Below are 15,988 nucleotides of genomic sequence, written 5' to 3' on the forward strand. Positions count from 1 at the left end.
ATAGAAACTGTTGAACAAAATATGTCTCTTTTGTTGTTAAATGCATCACAGGGATTTGGGCCCTGTACCGCAAGCCCCCTCAGTTGTATTTTTTACATCCTCTGAATATGCTTTATGTATGTATGAAAAAATAGCAAAAAAGACTAAATTAATTGCCAAGATACATTTCCCTACGGTCTAACTGTATGTGGGGCACTGTCCTTGGTCCTGAAACAGGGAAGCGAAGATTGATCGACATACAGAACAGTTCAGTTTCTTAGCTTGCTTGTTTTTTGTGGTTCTAAATAGAACTTTTGTTGCTTATTCCATTTCCCCCAATTGTAGCAATCAACAGACAGAAGCTAAACAACAGGGAAGTGAAGAGACAGTCAAAGAGAGAGAAAGAGAAACCTGCTACAGCTCATTCAATGTACCTCCCCCTGCTGACTTACAGAGAGCTGTTCAGAAATGTAGAACATACTATGTAGTGCTCTCCCAGTGCTGTGTTCTGTGAGCACTCTGATTAATACCTGTATTAATCGGCTATTTTAGGTATGGTTAATTAAATGAATTTTATTTTATAAAACAAATTGCCCCCTTTCAATTTTTAAAAGCCCCCTCACTCACTTTCTCATGGCACCTGGCCTTATCACTTTCTAGTCACTTTGTTTTTCTGCTTTTTGGTGCCAAGTATACGGAGAGTATCATTTTTTTTTGATAAAAACAGGTGCCTGCTGTATCTGTAAACAGGATGATGGTGGCAGTGTGTGTTAACCCAAACAGATAAAGAGTGCTTTACAACCAGAACCATGAGCTCAAAAAAGCTGAGAAGTTCAGTATATCTGAGGGTGAGACATGTTAGGTGATAATTCCCTGTGGGATGATCACTGTCTCACATAGAGGCAGTGTTTTCTTCCATTGTTTATATAAAAACATTGGAGCAGCAGGTAAATAAAGCAACAAAAAGACAGAAACAATCTTCCCTTTCCCTCAAAGCTGTTTTGTGAAAGGCAGAGTGACCCAGACAACCTTTTTTTTGCTCAGACGACTTAGCGGTGCTTCGATTTAAAGATATAATGTAACAGATAATCTGTTTGCATTTGCAGTCTTGTTGCTTATGTTTACTAAAAGCCAGCAGCTTTCCTCTCAATCTCCCCCATCTGGGCCCAACATATCAGGGAAATCCCTAATGCCTAACTGATGGTTATCTGCCTCGTGTATGGATTTGTGAACCCCTCCACAATTATACTCCATGGAACAAACCAAAACGAGAAAAGAGAAATCAGAGCCATGAGTCATTAGTCATGAGTGATTATGGCTGTGGTGCTGTGACTGCACTATTATTACTTGGCATTGACCCCAGTTATGCAGATTGGCATGAACAATCTGAGTGGAAATTTCAGTTTAGCACAGACTGAAACATTTATTTAGCCACAATAACTTTCCCTGTGCTGGCAAATCAAGAAAACAAAACACAGAACAAAGGCTCAGTGGTTGGCCATTATTCCTCGATCCCGTTCTGTTTCCTACTGTAACAGCTCTGAAAAATCTCCTGTTTTGTTGCTATAAACAAATCTTTTTTTCTGTTTGTTTTGATAATGACATATCATTAGGGACAAAGGTATACCACATCCATTATCTGGGAAATCTGCTGGTTGATTGTAATTTCTCACACTGCTCCTGACAGCCAAAGCAAATTAGCTGCTGCTGAACGAGCTCAGTGGTGAGCTCAGTCTTGAATGGGAAGCTCAGTGTGTCCTCTGCTTCTGTAACTCCACCCACATTTCCTTCTTTCTCACCCCTTGAATTTTCCCAGAGGCAAAGGCCCCCTGAAGAACTCCTCAGATGTGATCAACGCTGCTAAGAAGATTGCAGAGGCTGGCTCCAGGATGGACAAATTGGCCCGTGCTGTTGCAGATCAGGTATCCCTGCGACTGTGTCATGTCATTTTTATCATTGTAATCACCTTCAGTCTGAAACTATCTGTGACTGTGTCATAGTAGCTTGTGGCAGTGCAAACTTTGAGCTTGAGTAAGTGGCCATGGCCATTGGAAATCTTTAATGTGGACATTGACAAGCCCAGCTAGAGCGGTGGGCTGTGTTGCTGCATGACTTTGTCTCCCAGTGGGGCCAACACTGAGAGAGCAAGACAGCAGAACCAAGTTATGTCTCTAATATAATTAGCTCCTAACCGAGGTGTTGCATTCATTATCAGATGAGTATCTCTCTAAAACACGCTGACAGACCATTTTCAATATCTAATCAATCAGTGCTGTGCCTAGGGAAGACGGGAGTGAAAAGAAATAGGTGTGTACGCTGTGTATGTGTGCATACAGCAAATGAAGTGGGAGGTATTTCAGAATGCAGCACTCCAGGTAATGCATAATGTTCTTCTCCATTTCATCTGTCTCTAATAAGCAGTGAGAATAAACTTAGGCACAAGACTCACTGATTTATTAAGGCAGCCTGTTGTCATTGTAATTGCAACTGCTGTTAGCTAGCAAACCCTTGGAATAATTATTGTTGGTTTCAGTATCACATGCTGGGCCTCCTTCCAGTGCTGCTTAGCTGAAGAAATGTTGGAGCTCACATCAAAATTCAGCATCACAATCACATCTTTTAACTGAAGTCCTGAAACTCGCATGAGGCCAGCACACATGATGGCCAGCATGGCTGCTGTACCTGCGGTTTCATGTGCCAAACTTCAAACATGTCACCGTACTTGGTGGTTTAAAATTTTAGAGGAAAATTCTCTTTTATGGAAATGAGTGTGGACAGTCGTGTAGTAGTGATAACTAGAAAGCACTCAATGAGTCATACCTCCGCAAAGGCTGCACAGTCCGTTTTTGGCCACTTTTGGGCAGTGCAACAAGGCTCTAAACACAACATTGACATATAACACTGCCTTATAAAGTTGATATAGCAAACAGTGGCTTATTTACACATCCAGCAGATACAGAGCAATGCAAGTCCAATATTCACTTTCCTCTCTGCTCTGTTTGGCCGCCAACCCCTGAGAAAAGAGACAACTCGCTCACTTTGTCTGTCTGTCCTTTGGAACTGGGCATGCGGTGTCCAGTTGGTTTGTCAGAGCCTTGTTTTTGCCACCTGTTATATCTAGAAACAATGCTGATGAGAGCCATGAGTCTGACTTGAATCAGTTAAGTTGCAGTCCAAAAAACTAAAACCATCAACAGTAGGTGATATAATGCTTCACAGATAAAGTAAACTCCAGAGTTGGGTTTATTATTACATAAGTGAACCTTTTCACATTAGATGTGGTTATTTGATCCACTGTTGTAAAAATATTTATTATAGAAGCTTTAAAGGTTCTGTATGTGACATCAGAGCATTAATATACAACCCTAATTCCAAAAACAATTTGGGACGCTGTGTAAAACATAAATAAAACAGAATGCAATTATTTTCACATTATTTTCAGCTTATATTCAATAGAATACAGTACAGAGACAAGATTTTCCAACTGATTAACTTTGTTTTGTAAACATACACTCATTCTGAATTTGATGCTTGCAACACGTTCCAAAAAAGTTGCGACGGTGGATGGTTTACCTCGGTGTGACATCTCTTTTCTTTTAACGCTCAGCAAGTGTTTGGGAACTGAAGACGCTAATTGTTGAAGTTTGAAAAGTAACTTGCTTGATATATAAGTTCAGTTGCTCAACAGTCTGGGGTCTCTATTGTCATATATTGTGGTTCATAATGCACCATACATTTTCAGTGGGAGACCTGTACCTGCATTCTTTTAGTCATGTTGTTGTAACGTGCAGAATGTGGCTTTGCGTTGTCTTGTTGGAATAAGCAGGGATGTCCCTGAAATGTTGTTGTCTGGATTCCAGCATATGTTGCTTCAAACCTGGATGTACCTTTCAGCATCTGTGGTGCCTTCACAGATATGCAAGTTAATCCATCCCATGGGCACTAACACACCCTCATACCATCACAGATGCTGGCTTTAACTTTGTGCTGGCAACATTCTGGATGGTGCTTTTCCGAATTTGTGAATTTGGACATAGGACTGGTTCTTCTCAAAAAAAAGAACATTTGTTACTTTTGAGATTCCAAGCTAACTGAAAAAGATAAATGAGAAAAGTTAAAAAAAAAAAAAATAGACTGGTTTGCAGTTAGAAGAACCCTCAACACAGCATGAAAAAAAACTTTCAAAGCCTTCATGCCTATTTCCTGTGAAGGCATTTTATACTTTAATTTATTATTAAACTTTATTAAAATCATTTCACATTCATTCAGGAGGCGTGGTCCCATCCAGGGTACTGAATGTTCATAATCAAAGGATCATGCAGAGGTTAGATTAGAGTACCCACTGAAATGTTGCTCAGGGTGCCATATACTCGAACAGAGAGAGATGGTTTTCCCCCTCTTCTGTATTGTTCCTCATCCTGTGCTTTCTTGTGACAATATGTGACTTTACAACAATGTATGGGCAAGCCTTCTGCTGTTAGCACGCCACAGAATGCCTGTCAGTTTGAGCGGCCGTAGAGTCTGCTCAGCTTTCAGCTGACCAGAAGGCATCTTTAGTCAAAGCTGGCTCAGTTCTCCTCATGCGACACTGTCCTGCTCTCTGGAGCATATTGCACTACACAACAAAGTTTCAGGCCATGAATGCGTAACTCTGTCTGTCACGCAGTAATTACCACAAACACAGAGAGGGAAAGCAACAGTTTGAATCTGTATGTGCCTTGTTTATAAACATTTCTGCATGTTTCCATGTGTGGGAACATTTGTCTCTGGGAGCAGGTCTCGGTCTGCGTCACGCCTTGTGTACGTTGTTTAGTATGGGATTGGGGACAGAAATGACAAAGTAAGCATGAACTTGCGTTTGTGTGCTTATGTATTCATTTCTTGGCTTGTGAGCTGCCGAGTGATGATCAGTGTTTAACAGGGTTTAGGTGGGAGTGAATCTGTCACATGGCAAATCACTGGCAAAGCCTGTGTCTGAATCAACAGTTGCTGTAATGAAAAGAGCAGGTGGCTTGCCATTTTTAATTCTCACTTAAATGGTTTCTAGACCAGTGTTTACTGAATATTCAAAGCCTTCTGTTACACTTCCAGAGACATCAGAGCTGTGTTCAGGAAATAAAGAGGGGCTTGAGGACATTTTCATTTCCAACATGTATTTAGTATAAAAGTGTTTTCATGTGAGGCTTCTGGGGCATCTGTTTGCCATGCTATTCAGTGAATGCAGTGAGTTATTAAAAGTTAAAAGAGCAAAAGTTTGCTTTTTATGAAGCATCTTAATGGAATTACACAACAGTTAACATCCTTGATTATTTGTCTTTATTCCGGATGAAGAAAACAAGTATTTTGCATTCACACATTATGGTAGGTAACCTGTGTTTGTGGAGAGCACTGTGGCTTGATGCTAAGTATAAAGGCTGCTCCGCTGCTTTCAGACAGGTCCCTTAAGTAGCAAACCTTGTCGCCATGACTCCACATCAGCCCTATTGATGAACATGTGCGAAGCAGAAGGCAATTCTGCGTGGAACGGTGGAAGGATGGCGAGCTCTTTCATAGTCATTTAAGCACAGCACTTGACGTAGAAAAACCCCTCGAGGCAACTCACCCCATTTCACTCCAGCAATGCCTTTTTTTCTACTCTATTTCTCCCACTCCATTTTCCCTACTCGGCTCCATTCTTAAAAGTATGCCTCCTACAGACACAAGCTAGCTACTGTAGTGGAAGAGAAGCTGTACAAACATAATGCACACCCCTACTCTCAGACATGCATCAATCATTGAGTGTTGTGAACAGCAATGGCAGGTGACAGTATGTATCACTAAGCATCCTTTGGATGCAGTGCCATCTGGCTTCACATTTACCTGTGCAGGTGGTGTTGATGTCAGTTCAGTTGTGTACTTATTTTACGGTGTTGTATTGTAGAGTATTGTTAGGCTGTATAAAATTCCTAAAACAGGCGTAAATAGTGCAATTCATGTACCTTATTGAAATGTTATTGCACGATTAAATGGGAATTATTTGATTCCAGCGTCCTAAGTATGGGTTAGAAGGGTCCTGGAGCAAGAAACTTTTGTTTAATATGCTGCTATCAGTAGCCCTGCTGCGTCAGTTTTTGATGTTAAGGGATGGCGTGTCAATATAGGCCTTGCGACATGCATTGTGCCTTTCAAAATAAACTTCCATTTTCAGAGGGAATGCACAGTTTGCATTTGTTCAATGCATGCAGTCTGTTTTCAAAATTAAGTAAGAACATACACGTAGAAAAATGTCATTTTGAGTTTACTCTCCTCGGTTTATTCAACAAAAGCACATGGTTAGGTTTAGATGTTTTTAGACATGGATTAATACAGTTCGGTGTGCTTGTGGGTATTTAAAGCAGCAGAACACTGTATGTGAGACTGACTCACAGTATACTATACTTGCATACTGATGTGTTTTTTGTAGCTTAAAAAAAATATGGCCAAGGAAATACAGTATATCAGGCTGTGGCCACACAGATAATACTAAATCAGTTCATTGTTGGTTTGTTGTTTGTTTGTTTTTTTATGTGATTTGTTGACAGTACCAAAAATCTAGAGTGTGTTTTGTAATGCTTTAATTGCTTTTCCTGGTTTATTTCTTGCTCTCAAGAATGCTTTTCTTTTGCATTGCATTCATTTGAACTGCCAGTTTGAGCACTAAGTGTTGAAGGACTTAAATAACTTAGGTGTCAAGTTATTGTTTGTATCTGCTTCTAAGCCCATGCAAGTTTGACGCTAAGCATTCAGACTCGCAGGTTTCACTTTAGTTGTCTCAGCGGAAGGTTCTGTCGCATCGAGTACAGAACAACAAGAGCAGAGCTCCTGTCGCCTCTACTGACAGCAGTGAAACCAAGTGTGACTGATGTGTAATTAAAAGCCTTCTCAGTAAAAAAAAACAAAAAACTACAGCTTAACAGGGGCTGACTAGGGAGGAGTCATGACTAACTATCCTCAAAATGTAATGCTCTAGCTAAATGAAAATCTAGTATCATAGAATTGTTTCAAGAAAAGTTTGAGAAACTCACCAAAATACATTTTTAAGGTTTTTTTTCTAAGAGATTTAAAGATTTTTCTGCTTTAAATCTAATATATCTATATAATTATATAGATAGATAGATAGATAGATATTATAATTATATATAATAATTATAATTTGTAGATTGATTTTCAAGCAGCTCTACAATTATATGTTTAAGTTTCTACATGGATTTATTGGACATTCAATTGTGATTAGAATAAATGTTGTAAATAATCGGAAAGTGCAAGTAACACTGAGGTTAAAAATATGTGTAGCATGTCTGTTTTTTTTTTTAGATTTGAGCTGTTATTCTATAGTTATTGAGTCATTTTTCTGAAGCCCATTTTTCCAGTAGACAAAAAAAACCCACTTTGTCTTTAGTGAGAAAGATAATAATTTCTAGGACAAATGCCTCTGCGCCTCTGCACTCTTTTTTATTTATTTTATTGGGTGAAGCTTTGGTTGGCAGTGATGTTAAAGTGACAATGGGTTGGACACGCTAGTTTTCGCCCCTTTTTGGTTGTGGTGCTAAGATGCATGTTGGTAACTTTTGCGATTCTTTGTCATCTCAATCAGCAGCACTCAAACAACATTACAAATTAGTCATTAGCGAGTTTGAAAGAGAGACTGAATAGGTAACAGATATTAAAAAAAAGAAGAAGCCACCATAATATTTCCAGTGGGCTCCATACTGCTTTCTACTGTTTACTGTGACTGATTTCTGGCATGTTTGTGGTAGAAAACAAAAAAAACATGCTTGTCTATTGGCTATGGGAATGGAGGTTATTGCCTTTTTAGGTGGGAAAAGGCTATATAAAGTAGTACAATCCAGCTGGGGCAAATTAAGGAATTAAGGTACTGACAAAGCTTGAGCCAAATGTTTATTCAATTCGGGAGACCCAAATGAATTTCGGGTGTTAGAAGTCCACTGGCAGAAAATTTTCAGCATCAAACACAATCACACTTAAATTTCCTGCATTATGGGGAATTTTTCCTCATCATTTTACTTTAGTCAAAATAAAAGTCCTCTGGTACTTACATGATTTTCTTGGAATGGGGGGAACAAGTGCACATGTTATAAATAGTTAGGGGGACATCTTCTCTGTGTGCCTCCGAAGTCTCTGCTGCAGCACCAGCTTTTGGCCAGTCACCTATTTGCCGGTGTTCTTGGACCACCAGCTCGCATCTGTCCCATCCACCGCAGACAGTATTTGCATCAACCCGCCCCAGAGCCACTGAGTTCATACTAATACACCATAAAAACATTAGAAAAAACGCATTTCATGCTCTCACACCACAAAGAGACTGTCTTCTAATCTGTATGTTGCAACATGACAGCTTGCAGTAATGTCTTCCAATGTAATGCTAATATGGCAGATTACAGATTCAAATAAATTGATTTTTCTAAAACAACAAGATGTTTGAAAAATGTACATGAACGACTACACCAAGTTACTTTAGTAGTAGTCAATGGTGATCAGTGTTTTTTTTTCTGTTGTAAATTAAATGTGCAAAAATGCCAGACTGTGGAATATAACAGATGGAAGAAGGGAAACAAGAACATTAGGTAGCCACTTAAATCTAATAAATGGTTTCAATATGTGCTAGAACACAGTGGTGTTCAGTGTTTGGTGGAGATGCCAGAGATTGGATGAGCAAATAGAAAGATTACCAGCTTTCTTGAAGTAACTGACAGATGACAGCTTACCATCAGAGGGACTGTAGTTGTCCACTCAGCTAGAAGGCGTATTGTGTAACTGTGTGTAACATACTCTATTTGAATCTGTCAGTGTCTTTATGTCATCCTTTCTCTCTCTCTCTCTCTCTCAAACATATCTTTACTATGGGACATGCAACTGTGCGGAAATTATACAAAGAAGTGTTGTGATTACAGAGAAAAAAAAAAGAGGTGATGAAAATAAAATACCCTGCTTGTTATTTTTTACACCTTGAATAATTTAGGAAAAAAGGTCAGCCTCAGCCTGCTCATAAATGCAGCATCAGTGCGAGGTGTGACTTGTGTTTTGACAGACTGCCACACTCTGATAGTGTGTTGCCCTCATCTCAGCACCAGAGTTCACATCATCTTGCTGAATTATCCATCGGGAGCACGTTTCGTTCATTTTTGGACCCAATTATGCGGCAAAACAACAGAGAAAAAAAAATCTCACCTGTTTCTCTGCTGGACCGAACCTAAAATATTCCTGAATTGCTGAGAGCAGCACTGAGGTCATAGGGAGTTTCAGAAAGGCCGAGTAAAGTCAGGCCACAGTTTCTTCTCCAGTCTGTAATAGACGCTGTTTTGCTCTGAAGAACGGAGAGAGATAAAGAGAGTGTCAGTGGGCCTGGCAAAGTAATGGGCCATACAGTTTATTTACATCAACAGGGAATCTGCAGAAGAAATGGACTATTAGTCAACTGTACAATAAGAAACAATTGTGTCATGTCTGCATCAAACTTGCCTGAGGCAGCAGCGTGTGTGTGTGTGTGTGTGTGTGTGTGCATGCCAACAGTGTGAAGTGCAGTTAGCAGTGATGCTAGCCAGGACTGGCGGTGCAGTGATAATGCCCGGGGAGAAGCTTCCCTCTGCCTCACTGGCTGCTCTATGAGCTAGTTGCTCCATTCTGCATTCAGAGGAAGCTGGATGCTGGTGGCAGCTTTCCTCTTATTTCCTGCTTTACTCAAACTCCTACTCTGATAGTGGCCATTAGGCTTTGGTGGTATGTAATGTTCCATACCATCGTACCTTCCTGAAATTTCTCCAGGGTATACAGTATAGGTGTCTGCCACTACACCCCCCCCCCCCACACACACACACACACACACACACGCACAAAATGTGAAGAAAAGGGATATTCTCACACCTAATAAACAGAGAAATACAACTGTACACCTATGGAACTCATTTTTCCCTTGGTCACAGAGGACTGGCAAGGCTTAATTGCCTCCTTAACTCATCATAAAACACTTCATTCACACTTGACAAGACAAAATATAACTCACTCAAACCACCTTGGTTACGCTTGCTTGTAATCTAGTTAGTAAAATCCACTTTTCCAACAATCACCAGCTCCGGTGTGGTCAAAATAAATCTTAAATTTACTCAATTAGATGTCAAAAAACAAACATGTTGGTATTGTATTTCCCACGGCATCTCTCTGCCATTGCTGGCCACCAGCTGTTTACAGTCTTGTAACTTATCCCTCCACCCCTGGGTGTCTTTTAGCTCAGCTGCCTGTTCCGCCAGTAGAGACCAAAGACAGAGCCCTGGTGGTGCATGCTGCGCACTACATACAATGAGTTAGGAAGAAAGAGGGGCACCTGTAGTTATGACAGTTTTGAAAAAAATACCTTCAGGATCCTGTCATACCATAATACTGCAATACTGCCTGAGCCTTGTGGCCATATCTATAAATGCAAATATGCTTTGAGTTACTCTTTGTGGTTGTATTTGTAGGTTGGAAAAACAAACAAGACTGTGTTTTACTAACTATCTGAGAGCATCAGTGGAGGGCACTTGTGGCCAATCAGTAGTATTTGCCTTAGCACGAGAGGCCTTTTTCTTACATAGAACAAGAGAACATCGGCGGCCATGAAAGCTGCAAGTCCTGGAGGGGGTATATTCATATCACAGCTCAGTGTTTAACTTGCCATCCCCCTCTACCAGAGCCCACAAGACAAGGAAATGAGCTGTGCATTTCCCCACACAGAGCTGCTGAATGTCCTAGTTAGGACCGTTTAATATTAATGGCGAGAAGAAAGGTGTTGCTACAAAATGATGCTCACAGTGTTTAAGCAGCTGATGCAGTGTTCTTAACCCACTGGGAGCTTAGTGGGCCATAGCTGACTCCTGGAAGGTTTCCAGATGGAATAATAGGGGCAAACTGTGTGATAGTAGGAGACCTGAGGAGGCTGTCCTCGTATTCCCTGTTGGTCCATTTGCTGCACTGTATGATTGGTTTCTTTGCCGTTCAAGTAGCACAAAGGCCAGCAGGACCAGGTCAGAACTTCTGGTTTAAAAAATGGGGAAAAAAAGAGGAAAGAGAAGATGAAGAAGACGAGGGATAGATAGAAAGCCTGTGGAAGCAAGTCTATGTATTTTATGTCCATTCATTGCTGATTGATCTGTTTTCTTCTTGGGCAACATGCTGTGACAAACTGGTTTTATGTGAAATGAATGAGTTTGACACCCTGCAGAGTAACTCAACTTGCCTTTGAAACACAGGCTTGCAACAAACCACTGCTGAAGAAAAAAAAATGCTGAACATCTTCCCGCCGTGGTGCAGAGAAATGCAATTAGCAACGCAGAATGCTGGAACCATACTGTTTTGGTTAGGATTGTTGTTCTTGGTTTTCTGCTTTTAAATCGGCCGCAACATCAGAGACTGTGATTCCAACAAACAATCCAATTTGGTAGAGAATTCACATCTCAAACCTATTTGGAAAAAAACATACGCCATTTAGAACCAGATGGTGCTTCTGTAATAAGTAGCTTTAGATTTTGCCAGCAATGCCTGAAATAAGACCAAGAACATTTTTTCCTCCAAAATTCTTTGGCTCTGTGACAAATCTGGTGCCTTGATGGCTTTGTTTTCTGTCATGATATAATTTTACATCCTTTCTGCCAGCTAGCCTACCATTGCCTCTTTGTTCAGATGATCCCATTTTTAACCTCAAACAAAAACACGGACCTCCTGGATTAACCAGCATTACAGCATTTCACAGCAGAGCATGGTGAGAGTCACAACAGTTTGGCTGTTGTGCTTGAACTGAGAAAAAATAATCAGACATGCAAAAAGGAAATGAGATTGTATTGGCTGTCATTAACTCCTAAATGATTGGTCCTGAAATATTTGTGGCTGTGTGGCTCAGTACAAATCGATTATACACATTTCTCATCATCTTAACCTTAATGGATTATGAATTCTGATTTAATTTTTTTAATATTTTTTTTTTCAAGTTACAGTTACATCGGATCACATCATGGTATTATGCATTTTCAGAGCCAGTATCAATGTAAAATAAAGCAAATGAAAAAAAATCATAGCTGGTCAAAAGTTTTTTTTGTCATATAAGTCAGAGCCAGTCAGGAAGATTTAGAAACAGCCAGGTCCACGAGGATGAAACAGGCTAACCTGATTAAAAAGACAGTGATGGGCAGGTATAATAGGCTACTTTATGGATGAGCCAGACACATACTCATTGTGACCATTGTGTATTCACAAGGATCGACTGAATTCGCATGAATTGTTGTGATCATAACATCCCAAAATCCTGGAGGGACTGATATGTCCAGATGTGTGTCAGAGGACATTAAGATGTGCTGTCACCACAAGGCCAATCATTGCACAACAGCCTCAATTTTGCAAATAGATCATTAATCATATTTATTTCTGCTTTATTTTTGTATTACAGTATTGGAATATGCATAAAATGGCTGATAGTAGAGTAAATACTTTATGTCACAGTGAAGAGGCTTAATACAAATATCTGCCAAGGCCTTAAAAGTGTGTCAAGCCACTCTCGGCTGCTCTGTAAAAGCCAGTGCTCACTTGTGGCTATTATTAATATTATTTGTGTGTGTGTGTTTGTGTCTCTTCTCCATTCAGTGCCCTGATTCAGCGTGCAAGCAGGATCTGCTAGCCTATCTGCAAAGAATTGCCCTGTACTGTCATCAGCTTAACATCTGCAGCAAGGTGAAAGCTGAGGTTCAGAATCTGGGTGGAGAGCTCATCGTGTCTGGGGTAAGTCCATCCATACAAAACAGAGCATCACATGGCCGGTTCTACTATCATTTATTCTCTAGGAAGGCTTTTAGGCTTGAATCATCAGACTTGGCAAATTTAACATGATTTTTATGCTTGGCGCTGCGGGTGGGCAGACCTTTTAGTTCAAGGTCACGATGAAGCTTGGAAAACACGATGAGGGGTCATGCAGAATACAACTGATGCAATTATTTCAGACTGATTGCTGTCTGATAATACCAGAAAGATGCCAGCTTTTTTCCATTTGTGTTTTTCATGCCTCATGAACCCTATTATCACTGGTCAAACTAAAATCAGTCAATTATCCCATACTGCTTGCATTTCACATTTAACTTAATGAATACATGGGCAGCATATTCTCCATTTCAAAGCTTTCGTTTAAATGAAAAAAACATTCTTATTTTAACCAGAATTATTATCTTAATAATTCAAGTCTCCTCTCAACTTGATACATCTTTTGCTCTTTTGGTGAAATATAATGAATCTACCTGCAAAGCCAACACTTTTATCATGTGAAAGGATATCATCTCCTCATAAAGCTTATTCTTACTCAAATGCACGGAAAGTTATCCAATACATTTTTTCAAGCACTCATCAGTTGGAGAGATGTAAGATGGTTTTCCTTTTTTTTTGGGCCTTTGTTAGAAGACAGTTTATTATGTGGCATCTACATAACCATTTAATCATGTGATCAGTAAATTTAATATTGTCATTGTTGATCAGTATGTATGTAAGTGTATGTATCTGTGGAAAGATATTTTATGTAGTTTTTTTTATGCATTTTTGTTGTTGTCATTGTTTTTTTTAATACACTATAGATAGATAGATTGGTTGGTTTTTTTTGGTAAGCCATGTTAGATGTCATTATAAGCAGTAGGGAGAGGAAGAGAGACATGACTTTGTTCACAAATTATTACAAATATTCTTTCAGAATACATTAAAAGTTTCAGCAACTATGACAAAAAGTGATTTTCATAAAAGTTACCAACTGTAGCTCAAAGGATCAGATTTTCAGGAGAGAAAAATTGGATTCCTACTGTTTTGTTTGTAAAGAACTTACTTAATAACTTCCTTAATGATGATTTCTCCCTCTAATTATACTCAGACTTGACTTTTATCTTTCCTTTACACTTCCTTGTATCTTGTGTTGATAGAGTTCTTCATGATTCCACAGGATTCTATTATAGTTTGTCTCACATGAGATATATGCAAACCCTGCTGAGATTTTAACCTTTTCATGGTGGCCAGCTGGAGTCCACACTCATTAAAACTAAACAGTTGACTCGTCTCAGTGTGGGGTAGGAGGAGGCCCACTGCCCGCCGACCCTTAAATGTCAGCCAAACAAAACAGACGGAGACAGAGGTACACCTGACCCCTGCCTCCACTAATTAGGAACTGCTAAAATAAGGTGTCACATAGCGAGGGTCATGTTTTTATCCCATTTAATTACCAGTGGCGGTACAGACCTCCCAGGTACCGGATGTAACTATTATGTCCTAATGTTCTTGGGTGCATGGGCATTGTCGTACTTTTTCCAGACACATTAACTTTTTTTGACTTTACCCTTACTGTTTCTTTTTTGCCCCCCTGTAGCTGGATAGTGCCACCTCTCTGATCCAAGCAGCCAAGAACCTAATGAACGCAGTGGTGCTGACTGTAAAGGCATCTTATGTAGCCTCCACCAAGTACCAGAAGGTGTACGGAACAGCGGCTGTTAATTCACCCGTGGTGTCTTGGCGCATGAAGGCCCCTGAGAAGAAGCCTCTGGTAAAAAGGGAGAAGCCCGAGGAATGCCAGACGCGCGTGAGACGAGGCTCCCAGAAGAAACACATCTCCCCTGTCCAGGCCCTCAGCGAATTCAAGGCCATGGACTCCTTCTAAAAATAAAAAAAAAAATTTAAAAAGTCATGCTTACCCAAGAAAAACAACAAAACATGACAGCGACAAGTTGAAGAAAAAGTCCCTTTTTACATTGTGTTAACCCACCTCTGTTTGCCCTGTGTGTGCTTGGTGACACCTCAGGAGGACTACAGTACATACTAAACTGCCACACTACGGCTCCTGTGAACACTGCGGGCCCCGTGGCTCGCAGGCAGCCAGCACACACCCAACACTATTTATCAATCTTAATGTAGCTTAATATGTGAGAGCCAAAATGTGACACAAACACTTTTGAAAATATGGGAGCTTAAAAAAAAAAACATATCAGAGGAGTGGCATTTAGAAAAAATTGTGGCAGTCGATATTCTAGCTATATCTTTATGTGCTACTGATTGGCTGCTTGTATACACATTTAAACTGTCTGAATGGAAATCCTGAAAGGTTCAGTAGAGGAGTTATTCTAAAGGGAATATGTCGGTGTTCGTATGCTCCCTCTTGATATTTTTTATTTTCAATTTGAATGTAACCTGTAGTGCTAGGAATAATTTATGTTTAAGAAACCTGGAAGTGTCCAAGTAGTTTCCTTGTTCCTGATGATTATAATAATTATCCATATGGTGTTTTTTTCCAAAGCACACTTATGGTCTATTGTATTGCCTTTTTAAATTCAATTTATTTAATTATCACTAACTATGATGACCTTGATTGGAAGTGTGTAGCGTATAATATATAGACAGAGAGGTTTGACTAGGTGTGGTTTGCTCAGAGAATAGAAATCCCTGCATACAGTACCTTTATATTCACCCTTCTCTAATAAATCCCTCAACTTGACCCCTCTAGCTATCATGCGTGTTTTTTACCATCACATTTTGCAGCACTCTGCAGAAGTTACCAATCTGTGAGTGAGCGTTACGGCAGCCATGCCTTTTATTAATCTGGAGGATCTAATATAATCATTAGAGATTGCAGCATAAGACCTGCACATGAAACAGATTCCAGAGGTGAAAAAGAAATCTATTAGAACTAAAAGCTTACATGAAAAGGCATATTGATTCAGGGTCAAAGGTCAAGCCCCATTACTTCACTGTGACTTGAGATAATTGGTCTTAAGTCAGCACAGATTCTGCCATCTTTGTGATATTTTAGCAGGTCCTCCACTCAACACCATTATACCATGCTCAACAAACTTACATAATAGACAGGTTATTTTGAAATACAACCTTTGAATTAGCACAGCTTCAACCATACAAATGACACATCTTTTAATATGACATTCTTTCACATAAAAAACAACTTTTAAAAAACTGCCTCAAAGCCCTTTTTACT

The 15,988-nt window shown here is 39.8% G+C and overlaps 1 protein-coding gene across 1 annotated transcript in view; it reads left to right on the forward strand.

Moving 5' to 3' along the window:
- The window catches only part of ctnna2 (catenin (cadherin-associated protein), alpha 2), a 393,163-nt gene extending 377,684 nt beyond the window's left edge, over positions 1-15,479 (forward strand). The window contains exons 16-18 of the mRNA XM_042485341.1: positions 1,796-1,901; positions 12,625-12,759; positions 14,375-15,479. Coding sequence (XP_042341275.1) covers positions 1,796-1,901; positions 12,625-12,759; positions 14,375-14,662 — 529 coding nt within the window. The 3' untranslated portion in view covers positions 14,663-15,479. The remainder of the gene's footprint in view (positions 1-1,795; positions 1,902-12,624; positions 12,760-14,374) is intronic.
- Positions 15,480-15,988: the final 509 nt, after the last annotated feature.

The sequence above is a fragment of the Plectropomus leopardus genome, chromosome 4 (assembly GCF_008729295.1).
Source record: "Plectropomus leopardus isolate mb chromosome 4, YSFRI_Pleo_2.0, whole genome shotgun sequence".
Classification (NCBI taxonomy): domain Eukaryota; kingdom Metazoa; phylum Chordata; class Actinopteri; order Perciformes; family Serranidae; genus Plectropomus; species Plectropomus leopardus.